This window comes from Oryx dammah, unplaced genomic scaffold (genome assembly GCF_014754425.2).
Source record: "Oryx dammah isolate SB20612 unplaced genomic scaffold, SCBI_Odam_1.1 HiC_scaffold_15, whole genome shotgun sequence".
Taxonomy (NCBI): domain Eukaryota; kingdom Metazoa; phylum Chordata; class Mammalia; order Artiodactyla; family Bovidae; genus Oryx; species Oryx dammah.
The window spans coordinates 46,710,489-46,725,894 of record NW_024070199.1 but is presented as its reverse complement, the minus strand read 5'-3'; the positions used below and the strand labels follow the sequence as shown (position 1 = coordinate 46,725,894).

The window sequence follows — 15,406 nt, the reverse complement described above, 5'->3', positions numbered from 1 at the left end:
ATAGCGTCGCAAAGAGTCAGACATGACTGAGCAACTGAGCATGCATGCAGGAAACAGAACTGAGGGAAACAGGCTGGTCTGCAGTGAGAAGAACCATGAGCAAGGCAGAAGAGAAGGGGAAAGGGCTGCTCTGCAAAACCACAAAGCTGCAAGGGCGGGTGACCGGTGGGGACAGTCACTCGAGAACCACCCTCCACCCCCAGCGCCTCCTCCATCCCTGCCCGGAAAATTCTCCTGCAGCTCAGGTGAGACTCAGGGGCCAAACAAGGGCCAGAGGGGCTGGGGCAGTGCTGGCTTCAAGAGGGTTTAAAACCACATCCTCTGTGGGGTGCAAAGGGAACCCTCCTCCACTGTTGGTGGGAATGGAAATTGGTACAGCCACTCTGGAGGACAATATGGAGGTTCCTTAAAAAAAAAAAAAAAAAAAACTAACTAAAAATAGAGCTGCCATCTGACCCAGCAATCCTGCTCATGGGTTGTTGTTCTGTCACTGAGTCGTGTCCAGCGCTTTGCAATCCCATGAACTGTAGCACACCAGGCTTCCTTGTCCTTCATATCGCCCAGAGTTTCCTCAAACTCATGTCCATTGAGTCAGTGACGCCATCCAACCATCTCACCCTCTGCTGCCTCCTTATCTGGAGGAAACTCTAATCCAAAAAGACACGTGTACCCCAGTGTTCTCTGCAGCACTAGTCACAATAGCCAGGACATGGGAGTGACCTAGATGCCCACGGGCAGATGAGTGAATGAAGAAGAAGCGGTGCACACACACAGTGGGATACTACTCACCGCAGAAAAGAACGAAAGGATGCCACGTGCAGCAGCTGGATGGACCTAGAGATCGTCATACTAAGTGAAGTCAGACAGAGAAAGACAAACACCATACGACACCACTTATACGCGGAATCTAAACTACGACACAAAGGAGCCTCTCTGCGAAAACAGGAACAGATGTAGAGAACAGACTTGCAGGAGCCGGCAGGGAGCGGCCCGGGGGAGGATGCAGTGGGAGGCTGGGGTCGGCAGATGTAGACTTTCACACGTGTTCTCAGAACGGATAAACAACAAGGCCCTACGGTACAGCACCGAGAACTGTATTTGATATCCTATGATCTCCTCTAATAGAAAAGAATATTTAAAAAAAGATGAAAGTATGCATATATATATAAAACAGAATCACTTAGCTGTCCAGCAGTAATGAACACAACACTGTAAATCGACAATATGTATTTCAATTAAAAATTCAAGCCAAATCTCATCCTCTTTCTTTCAGCCTTTTTAAAAATGGAACGAGACTGTACGGCTCCCTCTCCTTGAAATACATCACACGGGGCTCCACTCCCGCTCTTGGTCGCCGGCAGGCGGGGAGCCCTCTGCACAGGGCCCAGCCTCAGTCCACGCCGTCTAGCTCCTGCTGCTGTCTCCCCTCCAGCTGGAGGACCTGGAAGAGGAGACGCGGTGTCACCACGAGGGCCGAAGAGCCACGCTGTTGAAACGCACCGATCTACCCCAAAAGCGTCACAGTCACAGGACTGAGAAAGCAGGTCTGCAAACTGCATCTGCAGGGGAAGGAGACCTGGGGGGGATCCCGAGTCCGGAAGGACGTGTGCTGGCCAGGGGTGGGGGTGGGGACAGGGGTCACTGCTGTGCTAGAAGGTCACAGCAAGCCCATCTTCACCGAGCTGTTTTCCTGCATGTGTGGATCTTCCAGCTGCGGTCTCTGAACCCCACGCCTGAGGGCATCTTGGCTGGAGCCAAGCCCCGCCCCTCACTAGTTCTTTGTGGGGAGGGGGCGTCCATGGCACTGTGGGTTGCTCAGCAGCATCCCTGGACTCTGCTAGATGTGGGGGTACAGACCTCATCCCAGGCGGGATAACCGTCTCTGGACATGGCCTGACACCCCCTGGAGGAAGGTCGTGGCCGCGCAGGGTTGCTTGGCTCCCATCTCAGTCTGCACATCACCTCCTCGTGGATGCTCCCTTCTGCCCAACCCTACGGTCCTCCAGCTCAACACGGCTCTTATTGTAAGAGGAAAGAACCTTTGGGATGTATTACAATTTATCACTAAAGCAGGGGTCCCCAACCCCCGGACCATAGACGGGCACCAGTCCACGGCCTGTTGGGAACCAGGCTGCACAGCAGGAGCTGAGCGGTGGGTGGGTGAGCGAGTGAAGCTTCATCTGCCCCTCATCACTCACATTACCACCTGAACCATCTCCCCCGCTCCCCACCCCTGGGAAAACGGTCTTTTGTGAAACTGATCCCTGGTGCTGAAAAGGTTGGGGACCACTGCCCTAAAGAGATGTTGCCTATTATATGTTAGGGTCATCTCTGGGAACCCTGCCCCCCAGGTAAGGAGCGCCAAGCTGAAATACCTTTGTTTAATTCACAGGAAACACAGACCCACCTGTGAGTGACTGCAAGGGAGGAGGGAATGAGCCCGTCCCCCACAAGCAAAAAGGGAACTAGCAAGTGTTTGACTGCTCCCCACCTCTTAGTATAAAAGGAGCCTGGATTCTAACTCAGGCAGCCAACAGGAACCAGAAGTGTTTGACTGCTCCCCCACTCTTAGTATAAAAGGAGCCTGGATTCTAACTCAGGCAAGATGGTTCTTTGGGACATGAGTCCCCCACCTTCTTGATCTACTGGCTTTCCCAATAAAGTCGCTATTCCTTGTTTCAGCAACTCATCTCTCGATTTACTGTCATGCATCAAGCAGGATGAGCTTGGACTCGGCAACATTATCACCATTTATCACTTTCACGGATCCTGTGTTCACTCATCAGCCGTCTTGAGGGGCTGCCTCGAACTTGCCTCCATCACGGCAAAGGCAAGGACCTAGACTTGCCTATTAAACTCATTTTGTTTCTCCTTCCTTTATTCTACTATTAATCAGTAAGGAAAAACAGATGGTTCAGACAATGAGAAGCCAGTTGGACGCCCCAGTAATCTAGAAATCACAGTGGTTGGTCTCACACTGACCGTGTGATGGAGCCGCTAAGTTTAGCATTCTCAGTACCACCCCAAACAGCACATGCCAAGCTCTGATGGACCTGAAACATCCTGGACACTTGGCAGAAAGCAGGACAATAAAAAAAAAATGCCACCATGTACATTAACCATGTACAGGGAAGCCTGGCATGCTGCAGTCCTTGGGGTCACAAAGAGTCGGACATGACTGAGTGACTGAACATTAAAAAGCTTTCCAGTCCTCCGTGGAGACGAGCAGGTGGAGGAGACGAGCTCCCTTGACCGATGTTTAAGACAGAGAGACACCATTTCCCCCAGTTCACCTGGTTTTCGATGCAGCGGAACTGCCAGGGCCAGCGGGTGTTGTACAGAAACGGCCGCAGGTCAAACCTGTTGTCGTCTGGGCTGTAGCTCTCGGCGTGGTACGCAGGGGTCAGTGTGGTCATCTTGTGTCTGTTCATGGAATACTTGGAGAAAAACCGCTTCACTTTGTCAGCCACCTGGGAGGCAAGGGGCGCACAGGGCCTGGTGTTAGCAAGTCGGGAAGCCCCCACGCTGGCGTTCTCAGCAGCATCGCGCAGGCCAGTTAACAGCCTCCCCCCAGCACACCCAGAGCGCTGCCTTGGGACTTCCTCAAAGGCAGGAGTGGACCGATGCTGCTGCCTGGGCTAGAGCAGCGAACTGGAGCTGTAAGGATGGGGGTTCCTGACTCCAGCATCCTGGAAACTGTATCAGGAGACCTGGGCAGGGGTCCCAGGAAGATGTATTGCTATTTCGTGAAGCTTCCAGGTGGTTCTGCAGGGACTGCCTTGTCTATGGGCTTCAGCCCTAATGAGCCTGACAACTAGGGGAAAAGAAGCCATATTCTGACCTCGGAGTTTGCCCTCTGCCCCCCAAAGAGGGGAGGAGCTTGCGTGTTGTGACGGGGTCCAGCCCCACTCAGATAAGCTCAGCCAGGGCTGGGGGAGGGCTGAGAACTGGGCCGTGGTTCCTTACGGAGTGCTCTCCCCCTAAAGTCACGCGGTGGCCACCTGATTCGGAGCCAAACCCACCCACAAGGTGACCTTGCCCACCGGCTCCCTGCGGACGCCTGGTGCCTCGCCCACCGGCTCCCCGTGGATGCCGGGTGCACCTCGCCCGCCGGCTCCCGGCAGACGCCGGGCGCCTCACCTGTCGGGGCGAGCAGGTGTCCTTCCACATGTCGAGGAGTTTGCAGAACATGCTGTAGGGGCCCGTCTTGGCGATCTTCCGGAGCCTCCCATAGACGGACAGCTCCGTGTACGTCATCCCCATGTCTTCCTGGGGACGAAAGAGATATGCCTCACGCGTGACAGCAGGTCAGCGCTGGGGGGACAGCCTAAAACCTCTGCTGGAGACGGAACCAAGCACCCCACCCCCACCTCCTCCCGGCCCCAACCTCGAGAGACCCGAATGGAACATCAGAGGTCAGCAACGGATGACACTAAGCCCTGGACTCCCAGCCGGGGCCCCAGTGATGAAGCACGGTTGCTCGGGAGCCCCAGAGTGGGGAGGTGGCAGAGGAAGTGTGGTGACAAAGCCATCAGGGTTACCTCGTCGGTCTGGGACACCCGTCCGTGGGCCAAGGGCTCCAGCTCAGCTGTGGCTGGTGCTGCCAGGATGCTGCGGTCAGGACACACAGAGGTCGGTCACAACAGCTAACAGGGTGTCAGCGCGACAGACATCATGCAAATGTGGAGACAGGGCAAGCGCCGACTTTCCAGCCTCTCAAGGGGCAGAGGGTGGCAGCGGCCACCGGATCTGGCCATAGCCAGGGTGGCAGCAATGGGAAGGAAGCAGGTACCTGGTCTCGGGGCCTGAGTGCCCCTGGAGGCCGGACAGCTTCCATCAGGCGATGGGTGCTACGGAAGGTGGCTGAGGGGGGGCAGAGTGGCCGGGGCTGTGCTGAGAAGACGCGTACCCGGCGGCCCAGGGGCACAGCCGTGGCCTCGCGGGTGCACACGCACCTCTGCAAGGCAGGAAGCTGGAAGCGCTCCACGCAGAGCTGGACAAAGGCTCTCAAGTCCGTCTTGCTGATCCCACCGATGGGGTTGATGTCGGCGCTGGAGCAGTCATACTTGGTCAGGTAGCCGAGGAGGCTGCAGCCGGAGAAAGGACAGGTGGTTTTGAGGCAGCAGACCTGGGAGCTGCAGACTCTGAGACCCTGGGGGGCCTGGCCATCTGGCCCCTGGGAGCCGGGACACGCTTTCTTCCGGGGCCCTGGAGCCAGAGCTCGGCAGACTCAAGGGTCTCGGAGAAGTCTGAAGTCTGATGTGCTGGGGCAGACTGGGGAAGGGGCAGGTGCTGCGGATAGCCGAGGATGGGTATCTAGCAAGCCAGAGGGGCCACAGTTTGGGGGATGACCAGTGCCAGCCCCGAGTGGGGCTCCTTCAACCAACTTCGAGGTGGGTGTAAGGTTACTCCCTGTCCCGTTAAAAAGGATGGCTGATGGTACAAACAGGGTCCGGTCTGTGGCAAGGGTCAGGATGTCCAGGCCAGAAGAGATGGCCATTTTCATCTGACCCCTGTGCCTCTTCCGCCCCTCAACTGCTCCCAAAGGTGCACCCAGAGCAGAGGCGGAGGGAGCGGGGCACACACCCACAGGAGTGGCCTGGTGGAGCGGGGTCTCCTCCAGGCTGGGGGCCACACACACCTCTCGTCCACGTTGGCGGACCCGAGTACGAGAAGCCCGCCGGGGGCGCCGCGAGACCAGAGGCTCAGCTGAGCGAAGAGGTAGGCGACGACCATCCTGACCCGCGCCTGGCCCACAGGAGGGCGCATCACCGTGCCGGCCGGGGCTGGGGGATGCGCGCTAACACCACCTCCCCACACCTTGGAGAGCAGGGACGCTTAAGTGATGCAGGAGCTTCTAGCGGCCAGAGTCCCGGAGCCCCTGGGCCCTCCCCCGAGGGGCTCCTGCACTCAGCAGGGAGGGACCAGGGCCTGAGATGAGAGCTGGGCAGCGGGGAGACTGAGCTGCAAGGCCAGTGGGAGAGACCTCGACCGCTCCAGCCAGTCCCTGCACCCCCGGGGAAGGCCACCAGCAACCCCAGGAAGGAGACGGAGACAGGGTAGACCCCAGCAGATGCGGCCCACGCCCCCTCTTCCTGCACGGACCACCCAGGGTCCAGCTCCCCTGTAGCCGGTCCCTGAAGACGCAGAGGACACACACACGTGGACACACTCATATCTCATGCTCACAGACTCTCACGCTGATGCACACTCACACACACAGTCACGTGCTTGCATCCCCACACACGCACGCTCTCAGATGCACCGCCCCCTGCTCTTGCACACTTACTTATTCTTGTGTACACACCTGTGCACACTCTCACCCTCGTACCCGCCCCCCCGGCCGCACCTCTCACGCACACACACGAGAGCCTCATCCTCGTCCACGAGGCTGCCTGCTCTGCGTCTCTAAGAGGCGGGCTGCTTGTGGACCCCCGTGCTGTCCGCCCCTGGGTTCCCTGCAGTCCCTGCGAGCGGGCGAGGCGCCTGCGGTCCCTGCGTGCGGGCGAGGCGCCTGCGGTCCCTGCGTGCGGGCGAGGCGCCTGCAGGCAAGGTGTGGGGCACACCTGGACATTCTGCAGAGCCAGGTTCTCCCGGTCGCTCCCTCCGTGAACCGCAAACCGAGGGCTCGCACCCGTCACTAGGCTGAAGAGGCCCACGAGGGCCTTGACCACCGGGTCAATGTGGAGGCCGATGTGGTGGCTGGAAGGAGAACAGGCAGGCATTCAGACAGCGAAGCACACACACGGGGCACGGAGCTTGCCGTCTTTGAGGGCCCCGTCCAGCAGCGCTGAGGACATTCACGATGCACCGCCACCACCTCCAGCTCCAGAGCCCTCCATCAGCCCAGAAGGAGACCTGTGTCCGCGAGGGTCCCTCCCCAACCCCCTGCTCTTCCAGCCCCTGGCGACCAAGGACACCCTTTCTGTGTGTGTGTGTGTGTGTGCATGCGCGCTCCGTCGTGTCTGACTCTTTGTGACCCCAGTGACCGTAGCCTGGCCAGGCTCCTCTGTCCACGGAATTTTCCAGGCAAAAATACTGGAGTGGGTTGCTGTTTCCTTCTCCAGAGGATCTTCCCAACCCAGGGATCGAACCTGCACCCCTTCCGTCTCCCGCACTGGGAGGCGGGTTCGTCACCAGTGAGCCACCGGGGAGGCCCTGAGATTGGCCTGTTCTGGACATTTCGTGGAAATGGGATCACACAGTATCTGTCCCTTCGTGTCTGGCTTCTTTCACTGAACCTAATGCTTCCGGGTTCACGCAGGCGGCAGCCTGTGTCAGCGCTTCCTTCCTTTTTAAGGCTGAGAAGCACCCCTGTGCGCGAACAGACCACATCGTGTTTCTCTCCTCAACTGCTGATGACATGTGAGCTGTGACTATGCTGCGTGGACACGAATGTGTGAATACTTGCTCATTTCTTTGCTTTCAATCCCTTTGGGCATCTGGGAGCAGGATTGCGGGGTGGGGGCAGCTTTTAGCTGAGCTCTGCTTACAGAATGGGCAGCTTCTTATTTTTCCTTTGGAAGCAGAACAGATGGAATGTTCTGAATGGAACCAAGTCTCCCTGAACAGAGAGAGGCCCCACCCTGCACCTGCGTCTGGTACAGTGGCCTCCGAGGGAGGCAGAGGAGGGCAGGGGGCAGCACCCCCGGAGGGGCGAGGGGCTCCGTGCTCCCACCTGGAGTGCATCAGCCTGCTCCTGGGAAGGACTTAGGGGAAGGGGCGATCTCAGGCATGGAGAAGATCTGGGAGTAAAGCTGATGGGAAAGCTGCTCGCCTCTGGGGTGCTCAGTGACCCACAAATGGGGTCTCGGGGGGAGCTTCCCACGGTCCCCGTCAGCCAGCCAGGCCCGACACCAGGGACCAGCTACCTTCCAATCTGCTCGGCCAGCTCTCGGGCCCTGTCGCAGGTCTCCTGGGAGGAGTTCTCGCTGGCCATGTAGCAGGTGGTCAGGACGTGGCTGCAGAGCTCCCGGGGGTCCTGGGGGGTGTAGCTGGGCTGGTTCACGATGGTTCGGACGTCGGCCAGCACCCCTGGATCTGAAACCCGTGGGACAGAGGGCACGTGCTGTGTGCCGGCGCCTGCACCACCCGGTTCCTCCCTACTGCCTGGCAGTCTAGCTGGATGGCACCACAGTGCCTGTTTCTCAGCTGCGGACACTTCAGGAATGACCGACGTTGCCCCTCATGGCGGCAGGGTGGGAACCTGGGCTGGCCTGACCCCAGGGCCCTGTTCTTCCCTCCCGGTCAGGCTGCCAACACACAGCAGCAGCAGCAGGTACCCTGTGGGCTTGCCGGACCCAGCCACGAGGGCCCGAGGCCCTGGAAGGGACTTCAGCGGCCTTGCTGTGCCTGGGCCCCGGGACTTGGGGTGATGCTGGAATATCTGAGCATGCCCCCACCACAATGCTGAGTTAGCTGGGTTTGCCCCTCTGCTCCTCCCGCAGGCTGAGCCCCCCCGGAACCTGCTCGGGCCCCAGGCGTCACCTACTTCCACGCTTCACAGCCTCGCAGACCTGGAGGCACATGGAATAGACCAGGCAGGCGGTGGCCGCGCTGTCCACCCCACCGCTCAGGGGAAGGAAGAACCCCGCCTGGAACAGGCCAACCAGATGGCGGCGTGAGCGGAGCCTCGCGCACAGCAGTGAGCCCGGCTCCCCCAGCAAAAACGAGCGCCCACAAAGTGCCCTCCCCGGGGGAGGAGAAGGGCGCCCTCTACACTCCACAAAGCAAAGGGAGCGCCACCGTGGAGGGCCCAAGGCTGTGTCTCCGCCGCGAATTACAGACGTGCACAATCACACCACTAGGCAGGAAGTCTTGTAACTCGGGGTCATCAGACAGGACCTCAAACACGGAGCCAAACCTCAGGGCGCCCTTGGCCAGGGTAGCCGAGGCTCCTGACTGAGGCAGAGTCAGGACATGTTTGCATTAAGAAACACCGGTCAGGGCTTCCCGGGTGATCCAGTAGTTAAGAATCTGTCATGCAATGCAAGGGACCCTGGTTTGATCCCTGGTCTGGGCGGATTCCACCTGCCGCAGAGCAACTAAACCCGTGTGCCGCAACTACTGAGCTCACACTCGAGAGCCCAGGAGCCGCAATGACTGCAGCCTGTGTGCCTTGAGCCCCGGCCGCCGCAGTGAGAAGCCCATGCACGCAACCAGAGAGTAGCCCCCACTCATGGCAACTAAAGAAAGCCTGTGCGCAGCAACAAAGGCCCACCACAGTCAGAAAGCAAATTAAATAAATAAGTCTTCAAAAAAAAAAGTCACTGGCACACCACAGAGTCAAACGCAAACCCAGCGCAGAAGGATTGAAGGGGGCTGGCCAGACCCCCCGGTGCCTTACCTGTCGGCTGCGTCTTAAGAAGTCCCAGAGCCAGCACGCGGGTCCCAGGCTGGGAACAGTGGGAAGTGTGAGGTTGGCGAGGCGCTGCCCTGGTTTGCAGCTCACCTGGGGGCAGGTGCCCAGGTGGATGCAGGGCTGGTGAGTGGCATCAGCACGCTGCCCCCGGCTGCTTTCAGCCTTTCGAGGGAATGAGTGCTTCTGAAGCCTCAGAGCAGCCCCAGGAGGTAGGTGCTATCATGGTCCCGTGGGGGAAATGGAGACACAGAAAAGCAGGCACGGTGTCTCCATGCCCAAGGGCCCAGGACAAGGTGGGCAGAGCTGGGCGTGGGGCCTGTGGTCTAGTTACAGTGTTGAGGGCCCAGGGCAAGGTGGGCAGGGCTGGGCGTGGGGCCTGTGGTCTAGTTACAGTGTCGAGGGTCCAGGGCAAGGTGGGCAGGGCTGGGTGTGGGGCCAGCGGTCTAGTTACAGTGTCGAGGGCCCAGGGCAAGGTGGGCAGGGCTGGGCGTGGGGCCTGTGGTCTAGTTACAGTGTCGACTGCAGGCCCTGGAGACCAGGGTGCAAAGCCCCCAAGCAGCCACTTGGCAATGCAGCAGGGGATGGAGGGAGTGTCCTGGGAAGGACAGTGTGTCGGTCGGTCAGTCGTGTCCGACTCTTTGCAACTCCGTGGACTGTAGCCCGCCAGGCCCCTCTGTCCATGAGATTCTCCAGGCAAGAAGGAGTGGGTTCCCATGCCCTTCTCCAGGGGATCTTCCCGACCCAGAGAGCGAACCCCAGTCTCCCGCATTACAGATGGATTCTTTACCATCTGAGCCCCCAGACCCTCCTCTACCCCCCTCCCCTGCACACCAACAGCCCCACCTGATCTCCTCGGCGGGACTGTGGTATTTCCACTCGATGGGCTCAGACACGGGCTCCAGCAGGTCCTCGTGGCAGGAGAGGGCGAAATCCACCTTTACGCGGGGGTAGGGGCTCACCCTGCTGGCCTGGGAAGGACACTCCCTGAGGGCCTGAACCCATACAGGTCCCCAGGATGACTGTAGGGTTATGCTACACAGCTCAGAATCCCGGTGGGGACCCTTCACAGCCACCAGGATGGCCAGGACACGGATGGATGTAGCAAACGCTGGTGGGATGTGGGGAACTGGAGCCCTTGCACAGCGCTGGGGGCACGCGAGATGGAGCAGTGACTGAGGACGGTCTGGCAGGACCTCCCACAATTAAACTGAGAATCACCTCAGGACCCCACAGGCCAGTCCCAGGTAGATAACAGAAGACACGCAAACATGCCCTCACAGACGCCTGGCACATGCCCACAGCAGCACCATTCATCATGGGCAGAGCAGAAACGGTCCAAATGTCCTCCGACAGGTGAATGGATGTGTGTGCACTATCCGGGCAGCCATACAGAGGGATGAAGAACTAACACACGCCTCAGCACGGATGAGCCACAAAACACCATCCTCAGGGAAAGAAGGCAGTTGCAAAAGGCCACATATTATGATTCCACTTATATGAAACGTCCAGAATTGGCAAATCCATAGTCAACGCAGACCGTGGTTGCCAGGGGCCCTGGGGGAGGTGAACGAGGAGTGAGAACTCGTGGGTCCAGGTTTCTTTCAGGAGATAACATTCTGACCCTGATGGTGGTGACGCTGCTCAACTCCACAAATATACTAAAGACCAATGCATCTTGCGCTGAGATCAGTGAATTACAGGGTATGGGAATGACATTTCAATGAAGCTATTGTTAAAAAAATGTCTCCGTCTTTGATGAGCATCCTATGGGTGTGTTTATAATCGCTTACCGCCAGGTTTCGAGATGAAATCTCTGCCCTGTAGCTTCTGATGTCCTCCAAATCCAACGTGGCAGTGAGCACTTCCTAGAGAAGGGAGTTTCCAATAAAAATCATGATTTCCTATTTTTTTCCCTCACGCACCTGTTTTCATAAGTATGCCACGTTATACACAATGAGTCCCGCCTCCTAAGGCAGGGACTAGGGGCCTGGGGAGAGGGGAGCACCAATGGTGTGGCCCACCCAAAGCCCTTCCCTCTTGTCATTGCCACCAGAACTTCTACTGAATTGACACACCTTCTGATAAGGCACAATAAATGTCTGCTGGGGGCTTTTGAGAAAGTTTCTTAAAAAGACACAGGGCGAGTAAAGGCCCTCTTTCTGCCTTTGAATGTGGTTGTATGAAGATGGGATGGCTGGAGCTGCTGCAGCCATGCTGTGACCATGAGGCGACTGACAATGATGCCTGCGCAGAGGAAGGCCCAGCTGGAGAGACAGAGGGATGGAGCCAGAGCCCCACAATCATCACACAAAGGTCCCCGCCCAGATGTGCTGCATGTGTTCTGGGACATGACGCTTCATTGCCTTTGAGTCCAGATGAGATGGAGGTTCTGCCACGTGCAAACAATAGCAGAAAATAGAAAAGTTTTAACTCAGAGATATTACTCCTTTCTTTATGAAAAAAATGCTAATCAGATCATACTACTAGGGTACCGTCCCATACGTGCAGGTGCAGGACAGCAGGAACTACTTCTGAGGGGGACCCAGGGCGGCCGGGCCCCTGCTCCTGCTGCTGGCCGTGGGCAGCTGTCTATGCCAACACCGAGCCTAACGCAAGAGAGAAACGTCTGTGGAGAGACAGAGGACAGAGAACTCCCACATCTGCTAGTTCTTCTGTCATTTCCCAAGTGCTGCTCACTGAAGCCACCAGGCTGCTCCTGACGAAGCCACAGAAATTGGGAAGACCCCAGAGGAGTGAGTCCTTCCTGAGAGGAAGGCCCCAGTCCACTTTTCCTGGAACTAAGTTAGCTTCACACAAAGGCGGAGTCGAGGCCATGAGAAGCACGTGCCCTCGAGAAGTTCCACAGACGAAAGAGGTGGCAGAACTGAAGGGCACTGCCCCCACCCCAAGGCGGTGATGCCACTTCCACCAGGAACACTCAAATCAGAGAACTCTGGCTCAAGGGCCCCCCGGGGGTGTGGGGAAACGGTCCCCAGGTCATAGTGTGGTAAACAATCGCTGAAATGGGGGCTCCTGGGGGGCCTGGAAGCTGCAGCCGCCTGCACACCTGCTCATCCAGGTATAGGTGGTCCCCGAAACTCACTCCCAGTCAGTCCCACCACAAGGTGCCTGCGGCCTGGACGTCTGGTCGAGAGTCCTGGCCAAGCGCGCCTGCACTGAGGCGTGTCCGGAGCAGACGAGTGCTGGCCGTCTGCATGGACTTCATCTTCGCCTTCAGAGGCCTTCCGTCTTAATCAAGGTTACCACCGAACAGCAGGAGGCCTCTGGGGACCCCGCCACCTGGAAGGCAAGGTCTGGGGACCATGCTCATTCCCACCGGGAAGGCAGGATCAGGGTCCCCATGGTCTGGGGACCATTTGCAGGGAGGTGGCTTCTTCCAGCTGCTAGGGCCAGACTGCCAACCCCTGGGCTTCGCTCTGAGCAAGAAATACCATGAATTCGTTCCAAGGCTCCTTTCCTCAGTCCATTCTCAAACCGAAGTTTGATTTCATAACCACCTCCTTGCCGACAACCCCAGTGAGACCGCACGAGTACGTGAAACAACAGGTGAAGAAACAGACATTGCATCAGGGGGCCCTGGAGAAATCCTTGTTCAGAGACACCCGCTTGTCTTGCTCTGGCAGAGAAAGCCCCAGAAACCTTTTTTTTTTCTCCTGCTACTACCTGCTTCTGTGAACAAACATTTCCAACAGTTGTTTCCAAAAACCCCGAAAAGACAGGATGAGAGATACCGTGTGAAGCCAGTACTGGCCGCCTGAGCCCAGTCAAGGCAACTCTTTCTGGCAGAACCGAAAGTTACTTTGTATTGCGTTTGCAGATTTGGAATCGATTCCCATTTGGGGGCAATAACAGTCATTTTCTTTCTTGGATGCTTAAAAAACTCTCGAGAGCCACACAATTCTTTGTTGTTCAATCGCTAAGTTGTGTCCGACTCTGCGACCCCGTGGACTGCAGCACGCCAGGCTTCCATGTCCTTCACCATCTCCCAGAATTTGCTCAAACTCAGGTCCATTGTGTCGGTGATGCTATCTAAGCATATCATCTTCTGTCATCCCCTTCTCCTCCTGCCCTGTATCTTTCCCAGCATCAGGGTCTTTTCCAATGAGTTGGCTCTTCCCATCAGGTGGCCAAAATAGCTTCAGCTTCAGCTTCAATCTTTCCAATGAATACTCAGGGTTGATTTCCTTTAGGATTGACTGGTTTAATCTCCTTGCTGTCCCAGGGACTCTCAAGAATCTTCTCCAGCACCACAATTTGAAAGCATCAATTCTCTGGCACTCAGCCTTCCTTATGGTCCAGCTCTCACTATGACCCATCTGTCCTGAGTGGCCCTGCACGGTATGGTTCATAGCTTCATGGAGTTATGGAAGCCCCTCCACCATGACAAGGCTGTGACCCGTGAAGGGGACACAGTTCTTTACAAGGAGCTTTTCATCTTGTGTTATTCTCTCTGTGAAGGAAACTAACATTCAATCACGTGGGAAGGCTCTACACCCATGTTAATATGTGTCTTTAGAAGCAGACGGCTGTGGTTTTCATATTTGTGGCCCCAGTGAAGTCATGATCCCATGGGGGGACGTGTCTCCCATCCCCCGAGCTGGTCATCGGTTCAGTGAGACCAGAGGAGCCCCCGGAATGGGGCCTCGCCACCAAGGAGGGCGGGGGAGGTCTCCAGTCCTGCTTCCGGAACCGGGGTGGTGGGGGGAGGCAGGGCCCACAGGTGGCATGTGTTGCCTTGTTGCTGGAGCTCCGTCACTCAGCCGTGTCTGACTCTTTGTGACCCCGTGGACTGCAGCCCACCAGGCCTTCCTGTCCTTCACCATCTCCCACAGCTTGCTCAGACTCATGTTCATTGAGTCGGTGATGCCATCCAACCATCTTGTCCCCTGTCATCCCCTTCTCTGCTGCTAAGTCGCTTCAGTCGTGTCCAACTCTTTGCGACCCCATAGACGGCAGCCCACCAGGCTCCCCTGTCCCTGGGATTCTCCAGGCAAGAACACTGGAGTGGGTTGCCATTTCCTTCTCCAGTGCATGAAAGTGAAAGGTGAAAGTGAAGTCGCTCAGTCGTGTCCGACTCTGTGCGACCCCATGGACTGCAGCCCACCAGGCTCCTCTGTCCGTGGGATTTTCCAGCATCAGGGTCTTTTCTAATGAGTCGGCTCTTCTCATCAGGGGGCCAAAGGATTGGAGCTTCAGCTTCAGTATCAGTCCTTTCAATGAATATTCAGGACTGATTTCCTTTAGGATTGACTGGTTGGATCTCCTTGCAGTCCAAGGGACTCTCAAGAGTCTTCTCCAACAGTACAGCCCGAAAGCATCAATTCTTCAGTGCTCAGCTTTCTTTATACTCCAACTCTCACATTCACACATGACCACTGGAAAAACCATAGCTTTGACTACATGGACCTTTGCTGGCAAAGCGCTGCTTTTTAATAAGCTGTCTAGGTTGGTCATAGCTTTTCTTCCAAGGAGCAAGCATCTTTTGATTTCATGGCTGCACTCACCATCTGCAGTGATTTTGAAGCCCCTCCCAAAATAAATTCTCTCACTGTTCCCATTTCTACCCCTTCTATTTGTCATGAAGTGATGGGACCGGATGCCATGATCTTAGTTTTCTGAATGTTGAGCTTTAAGCCAACTTTTTCACCCTCCTCTTTCACTTTCAAGAGGCTCTTTCTTTAGTTTCTCTTCACTTTCTGCCATAAGGGTGGTGTCATCTGCATATCTGAGGTTATTGATATTTCTCCTGGCAATCTTGATTCCAGCTTGTGTTGCCTTGACCTCTGGGGGAATCCCTCCGAGGGCCCACCTGTAAGGCTCTTCCCTGCTCTGCTCTTCCCAAATGACCCCCTTATCTCTGGACCCTGTGCGGTGTCTGCTTATTCCTGGGACCGGCTCCAGCTCCCTGCCAGCCGTGGGATTCTCCCGCAAGCCCATCCCATCCTCCCTGGAGCCAGGGGCCACCCACACTTTGGTCAGCACCAAGTCCCCTCTCCCGCAGCTCTGGGCCTCTCCTTCAGCTCC

The 15,406-nt window shown here is 57.0% G+C and overlaps 1 protein-coding gene across 5 annotated transcripts in view; it reads right to left on the bottom strand.

The window, feature by feature from the left end:
- Positions 1-1,146: 1,146 nt before the first annotated feature.
- The window catches only part of NADSYN1 (NAD synthetase 1), a 28,642-nt gene continuing 14,382 nt past the window's right edge, over positions 1,147-15,406 (bottom strand). For 2 of the 5 annotated variants that reach the window (XM_040255300.1, XM_040255301.1), the window contains 12 exons: positions 11,152-11,226; positions 10,205-10,329; positions 9,347-9,395; positions 8,492-8,594; positions 7,872-8,040; positions 6,567-6,702; positions 5,642-5,748; positions 4,956-5,087; positions 4,542-4,611; positions 4,141-4,269; positions 3,294-3,470; positions 1,147-1,441 (listed from right to left, as the gene is read on the bottom strand). In XM_040255300.1, coding sequence (XP_040111234.1) covers positions 1,391-1,441; positions 3,294-3,470; positions 4,141-4,269; positions 4,542-4,611; positions 4,956-5,087; positions 5,642-5,748; positions 6,567-6,702; positions 7,872-8,040; positions 8,492-8,594; positions 9,347-9,395; positions 10,205-10,329; positions 11,152-11,226 — 1,323 coding nt within the window. In that variant the 3' untranslated portion in view covers positions 1,147-1,390. Of the gene's footprint in view, positions 1,442-3,293; positions 3,471-4,140; positions 4,270-4,541; positions 5,088-5,641; positions 5,749-6,566; positions 6,703-7,871; positions 8,041-8,491; positions 8,595-9,346; positions 9,396-10,204; positions 10,330-11,151; positions 11,227-15,406 lie in introns of all 5 variants that reach the window. The other 3 variants (XR_005723599.1, XR_005723600.1, XR_005723598.1) reach the window with 3 other exon arrangements.